We start from the raw sequence: 23,233 nt of genomic DNA, 5'->3' as shown, positions 1-23,233 counted from the left end.
TATTACTGTCACCATAATTATAAACATTCCAAAATTATATGAATTCCTCCATCATTCTTGTAAAAAGTTTTTACAAAAATGCTATTTATAATCAAATTGTGCTATTTTTTCATAGCTGAAAGCCTTATTCCCCACTGCTTTGAGATGTAAATGAGATATTTGCTTGACTCATGAAAGTAAGTTTTTTTTCAAATGTTCATTAAAATTCTACTCATGAAAAGGTTAAATTTCATTGCACATGTTGTGAGCTAAACATACAAATTACCCTCACATATACCCTGGATACAAATTTAAAGCTAATTTAGTAAGGATTCAATTTCATGAAGCCAATTGGGCATTAAAAAGCCCCATTGTCATGCAAATACCAAAACGTATGTTCTACCAATCATCCCCAAACACAGAATGGAATCGGCCCATTAACAAAGCCTCACTAAATACACTACTACAACTCCCATTCATAAGGTCCCGGTAGTATTGGACTTTTAATATGCAATATCAGGTCAACCAGCCGTACCAAGCTACCTATGCATGTGTGTGCGGCAAGGATGAATGCATGCACACACGCGCTCGTCCTAACCAAAATAAGTCCACCTGAGGGGTTTCCCATCCACGACTGCCACCAAAAACATCACCATACCCTAGATGCAGACTGGAGATAGCATTAGTGACCAACCGCAGGATTATCACATAGCTATGCTAGTTAAAAGCTTGGACACAAGGGCAAGTTGACCCACCGTATGTGAAATTTTTCACTCAACACAGTTCGCATGGGCTGGGAATTTTTTGAGTTAGGGAGAACTGTTACAACCCATCTCCTTATGGAGCTCATGGTACTAGAGGTAAGGAGACATTTATTATGTGTGTGTATTAATTTGCATCTTAACACATCGCTGTCATGTGTAGCCATGCCGGTATGTAGTACCTCCGGTAGTTATTAAGTAATACCGCTAATTCCATTACTGCGCCATAGAAATGGATATATTTGAATATATAGAGTAAAGTCTTATAGACAAGCCGGCATGTTGTTGTGGTTTACGTAGGCATCAATGCGGTTTCTTGTAGTGTGGATTTTTATGTGTATTGAAGTGTTAAAATTTGGGTCATTGCATTTAGTCGTCTTCAGTAGATGTAACTCATACACATCTTACCATTCGCACCTGCTATTTAATCACACACTACTAAATATATCAAATTAATTACAGCTAATAATAACACTTATAAGATCCAATTATTCACTTAAAGGTACAATATCACATTTTTCTTCTCAAAATTATCTAAAACTATTGTTTTATGGTAATTTTGCCTCATATTTGAGGACAATTTGCTGACCCACCTGGTTCCAAGGTACCCCATAATATTCCCCATTATCCCCCTTGGCAGTGATTGCAGGTTCGTGTTGTCACTTCCACCACTGTTAATATCAGCTGTCTAGTGTCTATTGTATTATTTAATAAGTCGATACTGCAAGATATCCAGGGGCCTGGTCAAATAAAATTTATTGTATTTCATTTCTTCTGTTTTAATTTATATGCTCTTTTCATATGTCTTTGTTTGCCTGGTAATAGGAGCTATGGGCTTTTTATATTGTGTTTTTATTTTAATTATTGTTAGTCTTGTTCTTTCCAAATGTTTGTTTGTATATTTGTTTATTGTCGGGTGAGTCTTTGAAGAGCAGACACCAACTACAGATAAAATACTCTTAAAATGTTTGTTCTTAGGATTCAAATGCATTTAGAGTTATTTCACATATGTCACTGACAGATAACTTCAAAAAAAGGTTCAATTATTTTTCAAAATAATTGATAATGTAATGAAGAGGTCTAATTGTATTGCAGACTTGAAACAGGGTCTTTATAAAAAAGAGGAAAAAAACTGAAAATGGTCAAAAAAGCTGAAAAACAATATAAAATTGAGGTAAGATGGCACAAATTGGGCTGAAAATAAATTTCAGGAATAAAAAAGGAGGAAATCAGCTGAAAAGAGGATAAGTTTCAGGTCGGTATTGATGATATACAAAAGTTATTTTAAAACTAATCAGTTTTCCAGTTTGCATCAATTCCATATCAAACAACAAATACAACATTGATTCATTCTATATTGTTAAGAACATAGCCATTTTGTTTCTTATCTCTAGGATCCACAACATGCTCATCTATCAGGACAAAGTTCTTTAACCCCAATATATTTGTGCATTCATTAAATGACCTTTGAAAATTTGGGAACAAAAACTCATACTCTGCAAGTTGAGGTCAAATTTTGCACTATGATTATTTAATTGAGGTTGTTTAACTATGCAATTGAGATGAGGTTATTGTGACCCATAGTGTATCCTCCTGAGTGTTTTATCTTCATCTTAATCACAGATGTAACAGCACTTTCTTGGTTCTTCCTCATGTAATTCAATTGATAACGATCATATCAAGTGTGTTTGTGAAATTGAAAAGCTCCTCAATATGCAATGATATTCTATCCTTTCATCTTAAGGGTCAGACAGGCACCAGAAAAACATTCATAGGCATAAATCTGTGAGCTTTATAAATTCAAGATGGTCTTATCATTATCATATTGTCATGGTAAAATTTTTTGTTTTGAGAATGGATTCTCAATCTGTTAGCAAAACAGGTTTTATTTTGATTTTCACGGTCAAATGAATCCAACCTCTAATTACTCTAATTACATCAAATCTAATTTATGAATTCATTTTTAGTTTTAAATTTAATTAAAAATTTGTGGTCTAGACAAATTAAAAGAAATGACAAAAAATATTGAGAACAACTACTACTAGTAACTGATGGTGATATCTAGTTTGTGGACTTTTGTACATGAGTACAGGTGCAGATGGATTATTTAATTCTCTATAAATAAGGTGGAACTTTGACACAGGCAATTGAACGTCCCTATAGATGAAGGATTTCAATTTCAATTTCCACTGTCACATGTTGTGTTGACAGAAATGTCAAAAACAAAATGTCAAAAACATGTCTATGTTCTCAGGGATTATTCTTTGTTTTAAGAAATGTAAGAAACACATTTTGAAGTTCTATTTTATTTTACATATCGATTTTAGAATAGAATAAATGATATGTGGATATATATGTTCATAGATATTACAGACTTTTGTGCATTCAATTTGACTCCATGGCCTGTGGCATGAATATCTTCCATGACATAGAAATTCAATTTTGGGAATTGGAGAGCAAAAGAAATCTAATTTTATGGATTCAATGATTTCTATGTTGGTGTTCAGATGCCTTTTGATAGCACAAGTTTTATATAATCTATATGGTTATCTACAATTTGTATAAAATTATAAATTGAAAAAGGCAATAAATACCATTTCCTGTTATATTATTGGCAAATATTTACCAATGGTGTTTCATGTAATTTGGATGTTGGTTTTCTTTTGTGAGGATATAACTAAGGCCTTGTAATATGAGACTGGTTTGTGGATAAGCCAACCTTAAAACAAAAGGATTACTAGCGCAGGCAAATTATTGGGGCACATAATATGACTATAAAGCATAAGGAGATGCTCTTGAATCTAACCTATGGCAGATTATGTTATGCTTCACTGCAATTTTTATCCAAGAATATGAAGTTTTATAGCCAGTAGTGTGTTTGTGAGGCATTTGTGCATGGTGTGAATAAACTAAATAAGTCGTGTATAGTCAAATCAATTTTGAGAAATAAGCAAAAGAAGCATTGATCTTCTTTTGTATTTGATTGTTTTCTACACCATAAAAATAATCATATCTCAAAAACTATAAGTTTAATTTAAACGGAGCTTAAGTGTATCATAGCCTATTAAATCAACAAGAATATTAAATGAAAAAGCATAAAATTGATATCGCAGAACAAGTGACTCAGTTAGCATTTTATGTGATCACATCACATCTGTGGGTATAAAAATATCACCTATGTCAATAAGATATTGGCCATAGCTTGCAGATATATGCCAAGATCATTCCACTATGCACAGAATCTATATTTATTAAAGGCTATTTTTGTAAATTGAAATTCAATCTCGCCTTTGATGCCAAAAAATCTATTGCAAGACAAGTTTTATTAAATATATATCTGGGCTTATATATAAATAGATGACAAGAATGATGAAATGTCAATGTGGCATCTGTTGAAAATGTGGTTTTGTTTTCAAGGTCATTTGACATTTTAGTCAATTAATTTGTAATGGTTCAATTCATTTTCATTGCCATGGCCAATTTCATATTAAATGGGAGAGGAAATTGAGGGTGAGGATTTTTAATTTGCTGATGAAAACACCCCAAGGTAAAAATTTGATTTTCGTGCTCTGGTAAAGGTCAGAAAATGAATTTTGTTAATTTGACAAATTATCTGTACCTTTTAAAATGAGCCAGTTGAAGTTGTAAATAAATTCTGTTATTAAAGCTTATCATTTCCAAAAACGAATTTGATAATTTTAAAATATAAACTTTATAAAGTATAAACAAGAATATAATTCTAAAGATAAATTATTAGTCTTTCTGAAGTTCAATTCCACATAGATGGTGTCAAAATTCACCTGTGTGCCGAATTCTGCTTCAACTCATAATAGTTCTCAATATGCCTCTTGAAATCTATAGTGCCCCTTCCTGAATTAGATTAAGGCAATGTCGACCTAGTAAAGATACAAGATTTGAAGTCAGCATACATTTCCCCCTATTCATTTCCCCTGTGAAGACCCTATGTACATGTGTGCTTTGAATATTGAATTAACCTCCTGAATTAAATACACTTGTCTATGTCAGTTTGTACCTTTGCCCCATTGGGGATTTATGTGTTAAATGAGTCAAGTTTAATAGAGTTTTGAGTGAGTTGCTACCCGGTACTTGTATTATTATATTGGTAACATTCGGTCATTTGAAAATAACATAAGCAAAAATATCTAAAAGTTGCCAATAGCAACATTACTCATATGATTGTCCTATTTCATTTTGTAATAGGACATTAGAAGCATAATGCTGTCCTATTTAACATGTGAATGCTTAAAAGAGGAAAAAAAAAAATGTATGTTCACTTGAAATTCATAGATACCATAGGACATACAATATGCAATACCCAGCATTATGCATACCTAAAGCAATAACATTTTTCAGTGAACAAGCTATAGTACTTTCTTGAAAAGTGTGCAAATTTCATCACCATAATACAAGGTGCATTGGCACCCTGAAGGTCTGGTTGCTGTATACATTAGTGTATCCAAACTGAAGGATGTGAAGATGTAAGATGCCTGGAGGTTGTATGCATCAGTAATGAACCTGTAATGGAACTAGGGGAAAATGACGGACAAGATTCACTAACAGGTAATGAGATGGGGAGGATTAAGGTATGGATGAAACATTTTGTGGTTGGAATGAGCCATTTCAGGTGTTTTCATTACCATTCAGAATAGTAATGGTTGAAATTAACATGTTCCTTTTAAAAACCGTAAGTGGTAAATATTACAACAGGACATTTTTGTGAGGTTTTTTTTTTGGGTTGCACTTTTAGTGCAAAATTTTAATTCGGCTGTCTACTGAAGATAGTAAAATGTCAATTCAGTAGATAGCTATCAGCTATCTACTGATGATAGCAAAATTCTGAGTCACCGATCTACTGAAGATAGTAAAATGTCAATTCAGCTATCTACTGAAGATAGTAAAATGTCAATTCAGCTATCTACTGAAGATAGTAAAATGTCAATTCAGTCATCTACTGAAGATAGTAAAATGTTAATTCAGCTATCTACTGAAGATAGTAAAATGTCAATTCAGCTATCTACTGAAGATAGTAAAATGTAAATTCAGCTATCTACTGAAGATAGTAAAATGTTAATTCAGCTATCTACTGAAGATAGTAAAATGTCAATTCAGTTATCTACTGAAGATAGTAAAATGTCAATTCAGTCATCTACTGAAGATGGTGAAATGTTAATTCAGCTTTCTACTGAAGATAGTAAAATGTCAATTCAGTCATCTACTGAAGATAGTAAAATGTCAATTCAGTTATCTACTGAAAAAAGTGAATGTCAATTAAAATATATAAACTTCCAACTATACCTACTGAAGATAGCAAATACTTTTTCAGATGGCAACTGAAGATTACAAATGTACAATTAATTCTACTATCTATCAAAGATAGCAAATATAATTTGGCCATCTTCTGAGAATATCAATATGTCTGAAACCACAAATGAAATGCATACTTAAAGCCATATTATAACATTTGCTGAGGACAACACCCTCAAAAAAATTTTAAATTCTGGTTTTTACACGATTGTAATGTACTTTAGTAAACAAAGATACTCTGCAAAAATCAAGACTTTAGGTGATGCAGTTTTGTCAAAATCCGAGATTTTGAATAAAACGCAGGAACCGTCGTTTTATTATTACGATGGAAATATTAGTTGAACACGACAACATGTAGGCCAATGCGATAACAGAGTACGTACACGGCGTGCGGGACACACACACATCAGAAGGTCATACCGTATTACAATCGCTGGAGTAACATGCATTGGCGCTAGTAGTAAATTCCAATTTTCTTTGCTTTACCTCACTTGTTCGGCTCATAATTAAAAGGGGACATATCTGACAGTAAAAGCTAACATTTTATGGAAAATAAATACTAATCTATTTTTACAGAAATGTTATAATATGGCTTTAATTGTGAACAATTATCAAGGTCTAGCACATTTCCTGCTAGATATATTTTCTGATTTGGATATATATTGTAAAATTGTTCACAAAGAAGGACATAGCAGTCACAGCAACCTTAAAGAACATGTCCATATCTAGTTTTAGGCAACAACTCTTCTCTAATTGCCTGTCTTTGTTGCATCGAAATAAGTTTTGTGCATAGCCATGAAAAGCTTGATTGGAATCACAAATCAATACAGATTTTTCACTATGCTCACCAGAGGTGCTTATTTGCTTTCTGTTCAAACTGTGGCAACTTTCTCCAGGATACAAGTTAAAGTATAACTAATGGATGCTAGCTAGTATTTGCTATTTAGCGTTATTCTCAAAAATATGGGTCACTATCATCGCCATCAGGGAAAAAAAGCTACACTCACAGATAAAAGGTTATTGGCTATCCTGTATAAAGAATCCTCAAAAGAAATGGGTTCTTGAAAATTGAAATGACCTCAGAATGGTTGACCTTTCCAGAACCCTTTTCAAGTCTAAAATTGTTCTTCCTAGCCTTTCCAGAAACATTTTCTGTTCTTTGTAGAACCATTTAAGGTTCCACACACAGGACAGCTCAAGAACCATTTTAGGTACTACTTGGAACCATTTTTTCTAAGAGTACCACTTCTAGGCTATAAATAGTTGCTACAATCTACATCCTAGTCAACACAAAAATGTCAAAAACGTTTTTCAAACTTTTTGTACCCTTTATACAACCGGCAGTTTCCTAGCAACTTTTGCATATCGTTTCCAAAACGTTTTGTATTTGCTTGGATATATATGAACCAGACTGGTAATTGTTTTTAATTGATTGATAGTTGCTGTCAACAACAAATTAAAGCTAAAAATATAAGTATCAGGGGAAACTTGTTTAGGAAAAAGCCTGGAACCATTAATTACAATTAACTTTTAATGGCGCTGAGAACTTTTGCACTTATCTTCATGTGTGACATTAATTCTCCTCCAATCAACATTTTATTATGTATTTTAAATTAGTTTCATTTGTATTTATTCCTAGGTTTAATTGCTCCTGCTTTTGATATGAGTCCATTGATAGTCAAAATGGGTTTCTGTAAATAGTGTCTTAGATATTCATTGCTTATAGGACACACCGGGGATGTGACTTGGTTTGAATGTTTGCTGATGATTTTGTCTTTTTTTTTTCTTTTTTTTTGCTTCACTGTGGGCTAACTAGTATAGGTGCATATGGACAAACCAATATTTGCTATAGCATACAAATCCCCGATCAGAAATGGGCTGTTGAAATCCATACACCCCGATGGAAGATATGACCTTAATCTCCCACATAGGGGGTGTAGATATCAAATGGAGTCAGGTAAACCCCATTTGAAATTCCCTGTGTGGACAATCCAGGTCATGTCTTCCACATGGGGTGTATGGATTTCAACTGGAATAGCCAAGTAACCAGCCTGAAGTATGAAGCAGCAGTAGTGTAATTCTCAATGGGCCTGAAACAGTTAATCAGATACTTAAGTAGTACAGGACTAACTGACCTATATCGGGATGAAACAATATATAAAGTATGGACATACTTTTTAACCCTCTTTTACGGAGGACAAATGAAAACTGCAAAAATGCACTTAATGACACTATGAAAGTGGTAACATTTTAAAGTACTTGTTGAATTCAATCTGCAAATAAAAATAAAAACATTTATTTAGTATTTTGTGAGACCAACTCCCAAAAATACATAAGTAAATTAAAAAAATAGAAAGGGTTAAGGGTTAGTGGTTATTACAGCAAAAATGAAACAATTAACTGAATCTTAACAAGTGTGTGTTCACTATGCTGTAAAGCAGATGTGTCAAAATTATTAAATAAGATTCACAATCATGTTAGAATTTTCAGTGTAAAATGCAATGCCAGAATGGCAAGAAACCTATTTTTGAACATACCATAATACGCTTAATCTATGTTTGCTAAATTTGGTTTTTGAGTGCTTCCATACAGCACTGTTAATTCTAATTTTAGAATTTTGGAAATCATGAAGTGGTTTTGGTTCATCATCTGACACTTATATTGATATATCTGATAGCAGGTAGCAAGAAGAATTGACTGATCTGAATTGCTTATAGACTAGGTCAATAAATGCACTATTTATACCGTGGAATTCAAAGCTGATGCATAAAAAAGCATCAGGTGTGTTTTCATTTCATCTAATTCAGCAAACTTCTTGTTCAATCTTTGTATTTTATCGGAGATTGTATTTGGCAGTTTCTCATCTCCAGTCCAGGTGCTTTTAGTCTTGCTTGTCAAATGAGCACTTGTTCATGTTGACTGTTGCGTAGTAGTGAGATGAGATGTTGTATTGAAATTGTCATAATGTGAACATGTATCTGTTACATTTTCATCCTATAGTGCAAACAGGTATAATAGAACAGGTTCTAAAGGTACTATGAAAGTGGTAATGTTCGCATGTGTAATTTTTCACACTTTGCCCTCTTTGAACTACTTTGCTTATTCTTAAATTTGTGATTATGTGTTTCCATATATAGAACTTTGCATTAAAGAATATATTTGCATGTTTTTATTTTTGCAGTAACTGTTTTGAACATGACAAGTGCAAAAATTAATGTTCAACATAAATTTCCACTTTAACAGAACTCGCAATCCGTAAAAATGCATAGATTAACTGTATAAGCTGTATCAAAATGACTGGTACCCATCAGTTTTAATCACTAATGGATGATTCTGATGAGTCAAAACATAAGATCCAAATAATTTGTAGATTAATTGTGTAGCAAGTCATAAACTGTACATCTGTACATTTCAATAGTATCCAATGTTGCATTTGGAAGAGGCAGGCTTTTCAATAAACATCAACATTGATGGGTACCAATAATTTTGATACAGTCTGTATTATACTGAACAATTTGAATTATAGGTTAATGAACGCGTATTACTAATATTGGGAGAGAATTAGACAAAATAATGCATGCATAAAGTGCTGATGTTGATCGTCTAATGCACAAGCCCCAAAGGGGAGTGCATTAGACGCATCAACATAAGCGCAAGTGCATTATTTTGTCTAATTTCTGTCCCAATAAGTAATACAAGTTTATTAATCTATTTCATACACGAGAAGAAAAAAACATGTGATTTTTACTTTTTTTATATAAAAAATTATCACTAAAATTGTTGGAAAAAAGAACCAAATATAAATGCATCAACCCGCCCGAAAAATGAATCAATCCTATGCGACGCGAACACGCTCGAAACACTGCGCGTAGTACGCGGAATGCACAATATACACAATCAATGCATGTTTCGTACTTTTCTAACAGCTTTTCTGATTGGCTGCTTTGATAGGAGTGTATGAAATGTATACCATGACTATGCAGGTCGGCTTTTACTTGAATATGTATGCATTACATTCAATAGAAAATATGTGACTTCATATCCAAAATTAATAGGAAGGTAAAAGTAATGTAGTGTGAAAAAGTGCGAAAAAATAACTATCTAGATCTTTATCTTGGAATCAAATTTAACCTGTCATTTCCATTTTTCACAGAAATTTATTTTTTGCTGTCATTTACACCATATGTTTATTTATTTAAATAATTCCAGTTCATCCACAAACATTCAAAACTGATTTAACTCATTCAGTTGATGATACCTCGAATTGCAATGCTATGCTATGCATGTGCTCCTAATTTTTGGGTTAAGTAATCAATTCAGATTTTTTTCCCCTAGAAAACAAAAGAGGTGTCAGTGCAGGCACATAATAATGAACACAAGCAACCATCCGTCCCCTCCCAAGGCTCTAAAATGCAATTTAATTTATTCGCAGCCATGCATGTATGTCCAACAGGTAAATGCAGCAGGTAGAGAAAACACTCTAATATCAGTAAAAGGCTGTACGTATGGACCTGTTGGCCAGGTGATTACATGTATGTAATCAAAGACTGCATACTTGTCTAAATCAACTCTTAAGGGTAGACGAGGTATTGTTGGTCGAAGCAACCTAAAAATCGATTTTCATTATCTAGATCAATATATTATTGAAAAATAACACCTTGATGTTTTGCAAAAGTTCATTCTGCAAATCATATACTTTGCAAACTTGCTTAATTTATTGTTGTTAATGAGTTATGTACGTTTTACAAAAGTGTTGTTGTTTCAGCCCTCTTTACAACGTAACTCGAGAACCGCAGCACCTATAAAAGTATATCTGTGATATTTTAATTCTTCTACACACTCGCTATGAATTGAGCAAGTCAGTTTTTGCCAAAGCTCACTACCATTCGTAAGATGCTATGAACTACCAAATCACAACAGTTTAAAATAATTAATAACCTTAAACAAACCTCAGAGTTCCATTTTGGTCCTTTGCTGACAGGTTACAGGTAACTTTACAATCATCAGTAATCAACTATGGTGTAGCAGCCAGTTTTTGGAGGTGTGTGATAAATAAAAATTGCAATGGCCTAAACTGGCTGACAAACAGATTGCCTTCCAGTTGATTTCAATAGGTTTAAAAAGATGATAAGCAAAACAAAAATGGCTTTCAACCAAAAATATTTACTTTTCTACTATTTTGCAATAATTTCAGGCAACTTGACTCTGTCAAAATTTCCATCCATTCCTCACAATATTCTTTTACAGACACTGTTGCAAGATGCACCAAAGTGCCCAAGTATAGCAAAAGACAATAAGTAACTGGGAACAAGCCCCCATCCCTTACCTCAAGTTTGGCTTCACTACTGATCAATGAAACAGAACTAATAAGAGTATACAGACCGCAAAACAATTAAGGTAGCACCAGTTATTTTTACCCCTGTATATCCTAAACATAGCCAGATATGTCATAATTAAAACCAGCAGCCAATGGCTGCATCTTTTAGCTCTGATTTAAGACCTCATTTGTTGAAATCGTTCAAGAAATAAAGACATGATGATCCAAAAACCAAGGAAGATACAAATTCAAAAGTTGCAGTTTGCTCCATTGCATGCCCTATTGAGTGTCGAACAAGAGAACTAGCGTCATGCTTTCCATTGATTAGCACATTAAGACTAGAACCGAGCTTTCATTGATTAGAGCATAAAAGTGCAACTTCTGAGTTTGTTCCTTCCTTGGGTTTTAGATCACCATTTCTTTAATTCACAACCAATTTTACAATTTCAACAAAAGAGGTCTTAAATAAGAGCTGAAGGGTGCAGGTGCTGACTGCTTGCTTTAATTTTGACATATTTATCTGACATTTATCTTTGTTTAGAGGATATACAGGGGTGAACATAACAGCATCTGTATTATAGCTGATAAATTGTGCCTTAAACGTTAGGACATCTCAAGTTTTTTTTGCAACATGTTTGAGCCATGATGGAACTATTATTAAGCAATGGTATACTGATATTGATAGTTTGTTTTAAGATAGTTAGAGGATCAGTTGCATGTTTTCTTCTTGCAGGCAACAGGTTGCTTTAGTCCAGATCCTTCATCTGATCTTTCATCAGGTGGTACCTATAACATAGAACAAAAGAGATAGGTTAAATAGCAAAAGAGGAATGAATAAAAAGGGACAATGTCAGTTCAAATGAGGGGTAAGCCTGTCCCTAGGGTTTGTGCTTCTTGATGTGTTAGCAGAGAGGTCCAGCTAGAGTAGCCTTAGTTTCACCTTATAATCCCACCTTCCACTTGTATCCAGAACCTTAATATTAAATGTCTTGGTTGGTTTGTCCATATACCGTAAAGATCTGTCTGGGTAGGCAAACCTGACACAGCCAACCAACCAGAGATGCAACAAACACTTCATCAAGTCTTAAGGTTAATTTGATCACACCTAGAATAACACTGATTAAATTTCCAATTGAAAATGAACATGATGAAAGTGATTGATTGACCAGTTCTAACCATGCACATTGCACAACCTGTAACGAAAAACACTGTGGACCACAATGGCCTCATCTCAATGGCATAGTTCAATAACCTCAATTAAACAACCGTAGTGCAAAATTTAACCTCAATTTGCAGAGTATGAGTTTTTGTACTCAAATTTTCAAAGGTAATTCAATGATTATACTATATTGGGGTTAAAGATCTGTGCCCTGATAGATGAGCATGTTGTGGTTCCTGTGAAAGTTGAGGGCTTGAGCTACATTCACAGTGAAAATAGAGCAACAACATTAAAATTGGAATTGGGTCGTTGTGGCTAATGGCAACTTTCACAGGGTCAGTGTTACTGTTGAATTCTTAATTAGTGAGAACCTACAGCTGAGAAGTCCTCAAAGGAGGAAATGGTGAAGGAAAACAAACAGAAAACATGTAATTTGCTCGTGGGATGTTTTGAAGACAAATTCAAGTAGCACTCCCTCCCTTTTAAAGTTGTTTTTCTAAATTAATAAATCTTTTGACCATCTTGCGAATATGAGTGTCTTGCAGCAGGCCAAAATCAATATATGACCCATTTGGTTAAGCTAAAATGTGGGTTTTGTTTACTTTGGTAACAGAAAAAAATAACTGAACATGCTTAATGTCAGCCTTTTCCATGTTTTCAAATAGATTTGCAATGTGGCATTTTATCTAGGGATTATCAACCAAATAAGCTTCCTTTTTTGCAAGGCCCTAACATAACAAGCGCCATTTGAATCTAATCAGACAAATATTCCACATTTTTTCTATTCATAACAAACTTAGCAATTAAACCTTTGCCACAAGAACGCAATCTGCTGCATTCATTTCATGAGCCTAGGGACATTGTTGTTATCACACGACACCTCCAATGGCTTTCATCAAACTTGGTTCATGGGATTTCGTTTTGTCCTTATTTCTATTGTATTGACTACCCTAAAGTGCAAAATGTGCAAAATGTTTACACGCAAGAAAATTTTCTGAATTTCGCGAATGTAGGTGATTCATAAAATTTACCTACATGCAAATGTTTTTTTCTTCCTATAGGCCAAATTTGTGAAAATGTACAAATATGTGAAAATTTCATGTCGTAGAAACATGTGTTTTCTCTAAAACGCACAATTTTAATGCTGTGAAAATATTCTGCTTTACAGTATGTGCATTAAGTTAGTCTCCTGTTCCAGCCACCAAGAATACATTTTTGTACAATGTGTTCTGTAGAATCAAAGTGACTGTAATTGGAGGCTAACTTCTCATCCTCCCCTGTTAGTGTCCCTGTTCTAATTGCATTTTATTTGAATTGTGAAATGTTAGAAAATCCTAACGGGCACTGTAAGTGACGGTCAAGATACGGACATCCATATCAAGTGATGTCCGGAGAGACATGGAAAACAGAATCACATCAAGGTATTTTCAAGCCAACTCGGTCGGTCATTTCTAAAATATTGATCTGATGAAAATATAGGTTTGACATTTTAAACCTACGCTAAAATGATAAGGATATGACATTCTTATTACTACCCAAGACACTAAATGCTTGATATTGGTGTCTTGCAACACCTTTCGAAATAATACGAAAAAAAGCAAAGGTGAAAATGCCTTGAAGCAGGTACCATATGTTAACAATAGTGTTTGGTCATTACTATTCCAGAGGAGGCTCTAAAGGTGGGATTTAATTCACACATTGGCACTTGTTCAGATGTGTGTACAGATCTACATACAGGGTGTCCCTGAAGCAACTGTATCGTCAGGAACTGATTTTAATGGGTATTTTAACGCATGAACCAAACATAACTATTAACCGATGTGGTTGAAGAATATATAAGCTATCACATACTTTTTGAACAATTGACTGCTCCATTTTTGAATAAAAGAATTTTACGAAACTACCTCATTTTCAATCCGTGCCACGTAGTCAAATATTATATCAATGATGACAATAGACGTCTCATGCGCTGATGATGTGCAGTCTCTTCGAATACAGATCATCCATTGATATTTGAATTCATGGAAAAGCTTGAAAATGAGAAAGTTTCGTAAAATTAAAAAAGTATCATGTGATAGCCTATTTATTCCTCAACCACACCAGCTATTTAGTCATGTTTAGTTGTGGTGTTAAAATACCCAAACAAATTAATACAATGATACAGTTCTTTCAGGGACACCCTATAGCATCCCTGACCTCTTCCATCCTCTGATTCCCATCCCATCTCCATCTTTGGTAATCATATGCTAAAACAACTTTGGTAATGTGTATTAGCAAAAGGCTTGGAATTGGTCATTTATGGTTTTGACAGATGCTTAAATTAGTATATGGAATATAGAAAATGGCGCTGATGACAGTAAGAATATTTGATTTTTAATTTTGACTGGAAAGAAAACTTTAAAAAAAGGTCATTTCTTGATAAAATATTAAACTACAATGTTCGTAACTTCTTGCAAGATATGAAATGTATCTTTAAATTATTTTTAATTAACCCTATATTTTTACTGGGTCTGTAAATAAAGCTACCTCATGTCAACTGAAGTGCACAAGGATCAAATGTAAGTAATACAAATAATGAAACAATGTTTAATGATTCTAGAAATGGCATTTGATTTCAATGGCCGTGGGTTACACAAGTATTTTTGTTGCAAAACAAAGCAACAAAGAAACCAATTTCATGAACTAATATGGGAAACTACTCAACACCAAAAAATGAAGCAGCTGTTGGAATTGGAAATAAAAACATCCAAAAAGTGCATAGCGTCAATTATGATCTCAGTAGCAGAAGCATAGTAGGTAATTATAAAGGATGTTTTAAACATCATGAAATAGGGTAATAGATGGTTCAGTTTGAGGCTGTTTAATTATTTAAACCAAGATAATTGGTTTTCGGTTCCTGTACTTCTTTTATTTACCAAAGAAACAGTTTGATAAGGTATGTGACGGGTAAGCCTAAGCCATAATGGAGCACATAAAAGCAAGCTACCAATAATCACCAACAATAGATATCAGGGGCGGGTCTAGGATTTGAAGTTAGGTGCAAAGCAATTCTTCTCTTTCTATTTATTCTTTTGTTTCATTTTTCTCCACATTTTGGTATTTTCCCTTCTTTTTGGGAAATTTTAGGGGAGTGTATGCCATGTTTGCTTGTATAGAGACCTTCCCTGTGAATATGCTTTCAGTTCTGGTCAATGTTGATTCCATAACAGGTGATTGATCAAGGCTTAATTAAAATAAGCAGACTGGAACCAGGAGCAATTTGTTTTTGAATATTTCTCCTGGTTCACTGGGATTTTACAAGAACCAGGAGCAATTTCTGAAGAAATAGGAGCAATAGCTAGCAATTTTCAAATAGTAAATCCTTTTATGCAATACAATATACAGCATACCAACACTACTGGTTAAATACCACTAATTATGTATTACACGTGTTTCAATGGGAAAATGCCTAATTTCAGGTGGAATTTTCTCATATTCAGAACTCTCACAGTTCAATGCCACCAATATCAGGTGAAACTATATGATTTAGATGCCAAATGATCAAAAAATTCAACATAGGTTGACCTGAGACTTTTCTTGTTTTAACGCACTGAACCGTAAACACCTTAAAATGACAGTGCGCCCTCGAAGCTGAAAGTTACAATATGATAAGGCGACTATTTACTAAAAACCGAAGCCGTGCGTAAGAATTTTGGTACTATTACATCAAAAATGTCATATAATGAGAGAAAATGTACCATTTTGAAGCATCAAACTCTGAAAAGTACTTTTTTGGCTATATAACTTGATCAATTTCAGCGATTTTAATGCAGTCTTTTTGAATGCCATGAAAACAAATAGTTCCTCATCGTATTTCAATGTATCGCCCAGGCCTATTAGTGGTATTTAACCTACTGCATCAAGTGAAAAACTGGAACCAGGAGCAATTTGTTTTAGGAAATTGCTCTTGGTTCATGTGAATTTTACACGGACCAGGAGCAATTGGTGGCTATATGAGGGCAAATTTGCTCCCAGCACCTGCTTATTTTAAGGCTTGAGATTGATTTGATCAGGTAAAATTTGAGCATCTCCCAAGAATTACCTGCATTGGCAATACATCCGTTTTTAGGAGCTCTGCATTTATACCAAGGATATGACCCTCCTAAGGGAGCGATCGTTATTTATGGCAGGGGGGGATGGGTAAATTTAGGGGGAACATGAAATTTTTTATGGTCTTGAGGGGGAACCTGAAATTTTAGTTGAACCAGGAGGGGGATTGTTAAATTTTAAATGGAGAAAATTGGGAAAACAAGGGGAACGCGAAAATTTTGAGCGGAGGCGAGGGGGGAACGCGAAATTTTTTGTCGACATTTTTGCCAAAACACCCATTCCCCCCCCTGCCGTAAATAACGATCGGTCCCTAAGTACAACCAGGAGGTGAGCTGTTGGCAATTACCCCTTGAATAGTGCACATACCATCTATGACAGTACTGAGTTTTGATCATAAAAGGGATAAACTGGACATTGCTAATGTCCAAAAGAGGAAATAGACACAGGCACAATACATTAGTACAGGGCAGATGATTGATGAACGGTAATCATGACAACATGGAAATGGCATTAGATTTAAAGGAAGCTACAGAGAGAAAAGTGCATGGAATTATCAAGTGTTTTATTTCAAATTGATCTATACACCCAGTGGCTTTCCTTAAGTGTACAGATTAAATGTTATGATTAAAAAAGCCAAAGGTGGTCAAATGTCAGACATTTACTTTTTGAAATACTATATAATATCCCATGTAATATTACAAACATTAGAAATTCACAGAGTGCTTTGCCCATTTCATGAATTAATTATAATAATGAATTTTACTGCAGGTGTTAACATTTAACTGATATCAAAGTCCAGATTTAAAAGCACTGTCTAGGATGTAACTTCTGAATATCAATTTAACAAACAAAAAACTTTGAAATACAACATTCGTTCCCAGTACAGTGTATAACACATGCAGCATTAATGCTGCTTACTTTCATGTTTTCTATATAGCTATGTATGCTTCTAACACCAAACATGACATTAAACTTCATCCCTATTCATGACATTATCAGTGGAAGGCCTAATGGCTGTGGTAATGGATGAGAATTGAGAATGGAGTTGAAATTCCGAATCCAAAGCAAGTTTGGACTAGCTAGCAAGCCAGCCACTGGTTTCATGCTTTGGTTGTCAGATATTTGGTCATACATCAAGGAACCTATTAAAGCTACTTCACTCACATTGCTCAAGTGATCATGTTTCTTTGGCATTCCTATGAAATGTACCCCAGGAAACATACCAGCCATGTAATGGTAATTAAAAAATACACATTAACCCTAACCCTACCCGTGGTTTTTTGGCTATCGGAAGGGAAAGAAGGAACGAAAAAGGAGAGAAGATGAAGAAGAAAGTCACTTGGCACCCCCGGGATTCGAACCTCGGACCCCTTGCATGACACGCAGAAGATCCCCAGCATGTAGCTACACAGGTGACGTTGGCCCGGCCAACGATTCCCTGGGTACATATGACTTGGTCTGATTGCGTCATCAAGTCCCATGGAATACATCATGCACGCAGAGTGGTTTTAATAGTGAGCTTTAGTGAGTCCTAGTTGGGTTAGGGTTAAGGAGGCATATAGGAAAAACAAGCATGGTCACTAACCCTAACCCTACCCGTGGTTTTTGTGCTATCGGAAGGGCGAGGAGGAGGGAAAGAGGGGAGATGATGGTGGAGGAAGTCACTTGGCACCCACGGGATACGAGCCGCGGACCCATCGCATGCCACGCAGAAGGTCCCCAGCATGTAGCTACACAGGTGACGTTGGCCCGGCCAACGATTCCCTGGGTACATATGACTTGGTCTGATTGCGTCATCAAGTCCCGTGGAATGCATGCACGCAGAGTGGTTTTAATAGTGAGCTTTAGTGAGTCCTAGTTGGGTTAGGGTTAAAGTATACCAACACATTCCATTGAAAGCCAATGCTTCTTTGCGTCATCAATGATCATCAGCTGTAACAGATTGCAGAAGTGAAGAAAACATGGATATATTTTGTTTTGTAAACTTTGTACATTGTAATGCTAAAATTGCTCCAAATTTGGTTAAGTTTGGTCTGAAACAGGTGTAAAGGGAAGGGAGATACACAACACAAATCTTGGTCCATTTCATTAATGCCGCAGGGCGTCTTGCTACCCTGTCCCCAGTCTGCATCAAGCTAGGTTGTCTCAAAAAGATAGTCCGACGAGTAGGACCTGTTTTTTTCTTAGTTACCAACTATACTCTAACTATGATCGCTCAAGAAAGATTAACCACAAAAATCCACAAACCGCCCCTCCCGGTTGGGCGGCGCAGTTACTGGACTTTTGCAATTCGTCTTTCTTGTGCCATGTGAGATAGTGATCATAGTGTGAAATGTGTATAGTCTGGTAACTTAGAAAAAAAAGGTCCTACTCGTCGGACTACAAAAAGATGCTATTGGAAATCAATATAGGTCATCTATCCAGAACAAAATGAAACATATGAGCCCCACTTTCCAACAGGGCTCACACTTAATGTTATTGTCAACTTGCTCATTAGCCCAGTTGCTGTGGTTAATCTATATTAATGTCACTGTGGGCATTTCTACTACCTGAGTTTAATATTTTGCTGAGCATATGGCGATCTCTCAAGTTTTGTTACAATTAGCAATTCAGTGAAATTTTCACTTAAGATTCAAATTTACAACTAGCCATGATTTAAAGTTTTGGCTATGCTACAACATACCCACTAATTTGCTAATGGGCAAGAGTCTATTCGAGCCCTGGACGAATACATTATAGCTATACTTTGATCAGCTCTTAATAGGCGGGGACTCATAACATCGTGGATTGATATAGAACGGCGTATACACAGCTGGGCGCAGCAGTTACGCGAACAGCGCTTTGCGTTTTGCGTGAAGACGCATGCTTTTGTGGATTTACGTGTGCGTTAGTTGGAACTTTATTGACTCGCGCAGTAACAAAAACCGAATAATTCCCGCCTATTAAGAGCTGATCATAGTATATATCCCAGCGAGTCATTCATATGAGCTTTTACCCATGATGCAATTGTATTTCATTTGATGGTTACCTTTAGTAATTAAATTACTATTACTTCTGGATGATTACTCATAACAATATAATCTTGTAAGAAACCAGGGACCTTTTGTATGCACTCTGTACAGGATATCATACCATTACAGTAACTTCAAATATTTCATTGAAATCAATTAATTGAAGTCGGCAACTGCAAAAGGCTACAATCATGATATCTGTAAATCAGAAAGTAAAATTTATACAAATTCAAAAGAACATTGGTAGTGTGTAAAGCTAATAATACAGAGTGAATCCATCCATCATTTAGTTTATCTGTCAATGTGTTCTGTGACCAGATGGTTCATGGCCATGGGCTGATAATTTCATTGATACTAATTTCAATAAGAGTAGCTTTTATTGGATTGAAAATTGGCCCTGACTTTTGTGTGAATTTCTATGATATGAACAAATTGAATTATGTTGTAAATGAGAGACAATATTGAGTTGGCATACAGGATAAAAATGTGGGAAAATGTGCAGATTTTGATTTTAAAATGAATATAGGGAGACAGACCAGCCCACTTTAATTTGTGAATTAGAGTGAGGGTAGGTGCCAATTAGTTTGTCTTTTTATAATATTTTTTGCATATCAAGCCTGTAAATTCATAGCAGGATACAAAAGATATGGATTCCCAACGAACACAAGTCTGTTTTTAAACACTTAAAAAATATTTTTTTAAAGATTCAAATTGTTTTAATAACATTAATGTCCTAGCAAACACAAAACGTTTTTGACATCATTCGCAAAAGGTTAAAAAAGGTTGCCAGAAAATGTTTAAATGTCGGGTTATATAAAGGACATATAATGGGTGTAAAACATTTTCATAACATTCAAAAACATTTGTTGATAACCTACTGCAAATATTCTAACATAATGTTATTCAAGTGTTGACAAAATATTTGGCAAAAAATGTTTGCAAAAAATATTTTGCAATAACATTTTGATACATTTTAAAAATATTGTTGTAGTGCGTTTCCATTTAAAACGTTTCCATGATCTTGATATAACCCGACATTTAATATTATTAAAACGTTTTATCTAAACCAAAGCCCACAATATAATAGGGCCTATGTTTAAAACATTTAAAAAACATTTTTGTGTTTGCTGGGGTGTTATATTATGTAAAGATAACAAATTTGTGTTGAAACATTTTGTATCGAAAAGTTCTACTGAAATTCATTACTGTAAAATATTTGTACCAAAACATTTAGAAATATTAAGTTTTATCAACATTTCAATAACATAACTAATAGTTGTTGTAAATGATTTATGAAAACCTTTTGAACAAATTGAATATGTTGTTAAAACATTTTCATAACCTTTATATAACCCAGCATTTAAACAACTTCTGGCAACCCCTGAGTGCTCTTTTGAAAATACAAAACAAATTGTGTTTGCTGAGTTATTTGTATTTTCAGACAAAATACTGGTGGTTCAAACACAAGTACACTGAAAATATTCAATGCAGTCAAAAACAATTGATGTTATTCTTATGTCCAGGTAATCTTCCAATCAAGAAATGTGGGGCAAATAAAAATTGAATTTTTCTCTTGAATTACCTGCTATAAAACCAGGCCTATATGTGTATAAAAATTTGCAAAAAAAGTAACAGGGATTAGCAATATTTTCATGCTCGCAAATATTTTTCATACTATAGGTCTTATTAGAACATAAATTTCACATAAAATATATGCTACAAAAATTTTAAAAATTTGTCGTTAAAATGTTGTGCTTTACAGTAGCTCTTTTCTTATAGTTAGTTAGTTAGTTTAATCTTTATTAACATCACTCTCACATAGAGACCAGCCAATTCTGGCTTATGAGTGACAAAACAATAATATACAATATAAAAATATAGCACATAAATAATACATATAAATAGTACATAATATTAAATACATATAAATATAGTCACGGTTTTTTAAAAACAACAACATGCATATACATTTTATAAAAATAAACACATGGAAATGTTAGCTGAAACCTCATCAAACGCCCATCATGCTTTTAGGCCTATAATACCAAAAGAACATAAATGTCCGGTGGTGCAGAGGTTGGCGAGCCTGAATGATGATATAAAACAACTAGAAATTAAATCCTTTCAAATTTAGACCTATATCTGTCGAATTTAAGCATTGCTCCATGCTCTAAAATAACCCTTACTACAAAATCCTTACATTCTCTTTTTATAGGTAATGTATGTAAGAATTTTGTAGTTGAAGTACAGGGAAACCCAATAACATCAAGCTAAACATCAGGCAATATATTGTGTTTCAACATGCAATAAAATTTTATGGTCCAATTCTAGTCACTAATCAAAGAGCACACTTTTGATATCAACACTACACAAATGTGGGATGACTGGGTGCAGGGATGGGTGGGTTGACTTGATCCATTTTAGCTTAGACCTGTCCTACATTAGTTTATTTACCTTTTTATGAAGTAATATGAGTCAGATGATGGTTGAATTGATTTTGAAAAAGAAAAAAATTAAGATATATCCAATATTTTAATGTTAAAAGGAGTCTTATTTTGAGAACTAAAGGCTTAATTTTACTTAGATTTCTGACTTATTAAATCTACATAAATGGGTCATTTGATGACACAGATGACCAATAATTGATTTCACCTGACAAGAAACTTATTTTGCCTAATTGCATCACGTTTACAAAAATAGCTACCTCCGGAGACTATTCAATTGATTGTGTGTGCTAACTAGGCCACTAACATTCAAGCATCTATGTGGGTACCTACTAAATTGAGAACATTTATTTTATTTCAACTTTCTTTATACAGGGTAGCTCCTTCAGTGTAAAAGCACTGCTATTCTTGGAGGCCCTGTGACATACATGTACAGGTGTAATTCACTTAAATACATTTATTACACAAATATTACAAGAAAAATATGCAATACCATATTATAAAGAAATTACAAGAATCATGAAAATATGAAAATCAATGAACAGTGTGGATTGTGAGAGCTCTTGATTTAAATTCACTTAGGCTCAAGGAAATATAATTAGTGCGAGTGTCAACATCAACAGAACTATTCCACAGATTTTTGCTCTCGCCTGAAACAATCTCTTACCAGAGTTATTGTTAAATTGAGGAACAACAAGTGAATTGGAGGAAGTACCTCTTGTGACATGATCATGAGTGGATTTGGTAAATGAAAATTTGGAACAAAGATAATCAGGAGCTCTGCCAGTAAGGCATTTAAATAACATAATAAGAATATGATTATTCCACCTTTTATCTAGTTTAAGCCACTTGAGAGAAGACATCATTGAATCAATATTAGTTCTGATATCAGCAGAAAGAATAATTCTGGCAAGGTTGTTTAAGAGAATTTGTAACTTACTTGACAGAGTAAGTGAACAGTTGGACCAAACATGACTGCAATAATCAAAATGTGGCATGACAAGAGAATCAGCAAGTTTTTTGAGAATATAATTTGGAAGATAATATTTCACGCGACGAATAACACCACAACGTTTAGAGATGTTGGAAGCAATTAAATCTATATGATGTGACCAAGTCATGTGACTATCAAAAATAATTCCAAGATA

The 23,233-nt window shown here is 34.2% G+C and overlaps 1 protein-coding gene across 2 annotated transcripts in view; it reads left to right on the top strand.

Annotated features, from left to right (window-relative positions):
- The window catches only part of LOC140148646 (ninjurin-2-like), a 95,109-nt gene that overhangs the window by 18,312 nt on the left and 53,564 nt on the right, over positions 1-23,233 (top strand). Inside the window, exon 1 of one of the 2 annotated variants that reach the window (XM_072170678.1) lies at positions 475-839. The exons of the other annotated variant lie outside the window; for it this stretch is intronic. Coding sequence (XP_072026779.1) covers positions 768-839 — 72 coding nt within the window. The 5' untranslated portion in view covers positions 475-767. Of the gene's footprint in view, positions 1-474; positions 840-23,233 lie in introns of those variants that run through there. 2 annotated transcript variants of the gene reach the window in all.

The sequence above is a fragment of the Amphiura filiformis genome, chromosome 3, assembly GCF_039555335.1.
Source record: "Amphiura filiformis chromosome 3, Afil_fr2py, whole genome shotgun sequence".
NCBI lineage: Eukaryota > Metazoa > Echinodermata > Ophiuroidea > Amphilepidida > Amphiuridae > Amphiura > Amphiura filiformis.
The sequence above is the reverse complement of the archived record's forward strand: the minus strand, read 5'-3'. Positions and strand labels throughout refer to the sequence as shown.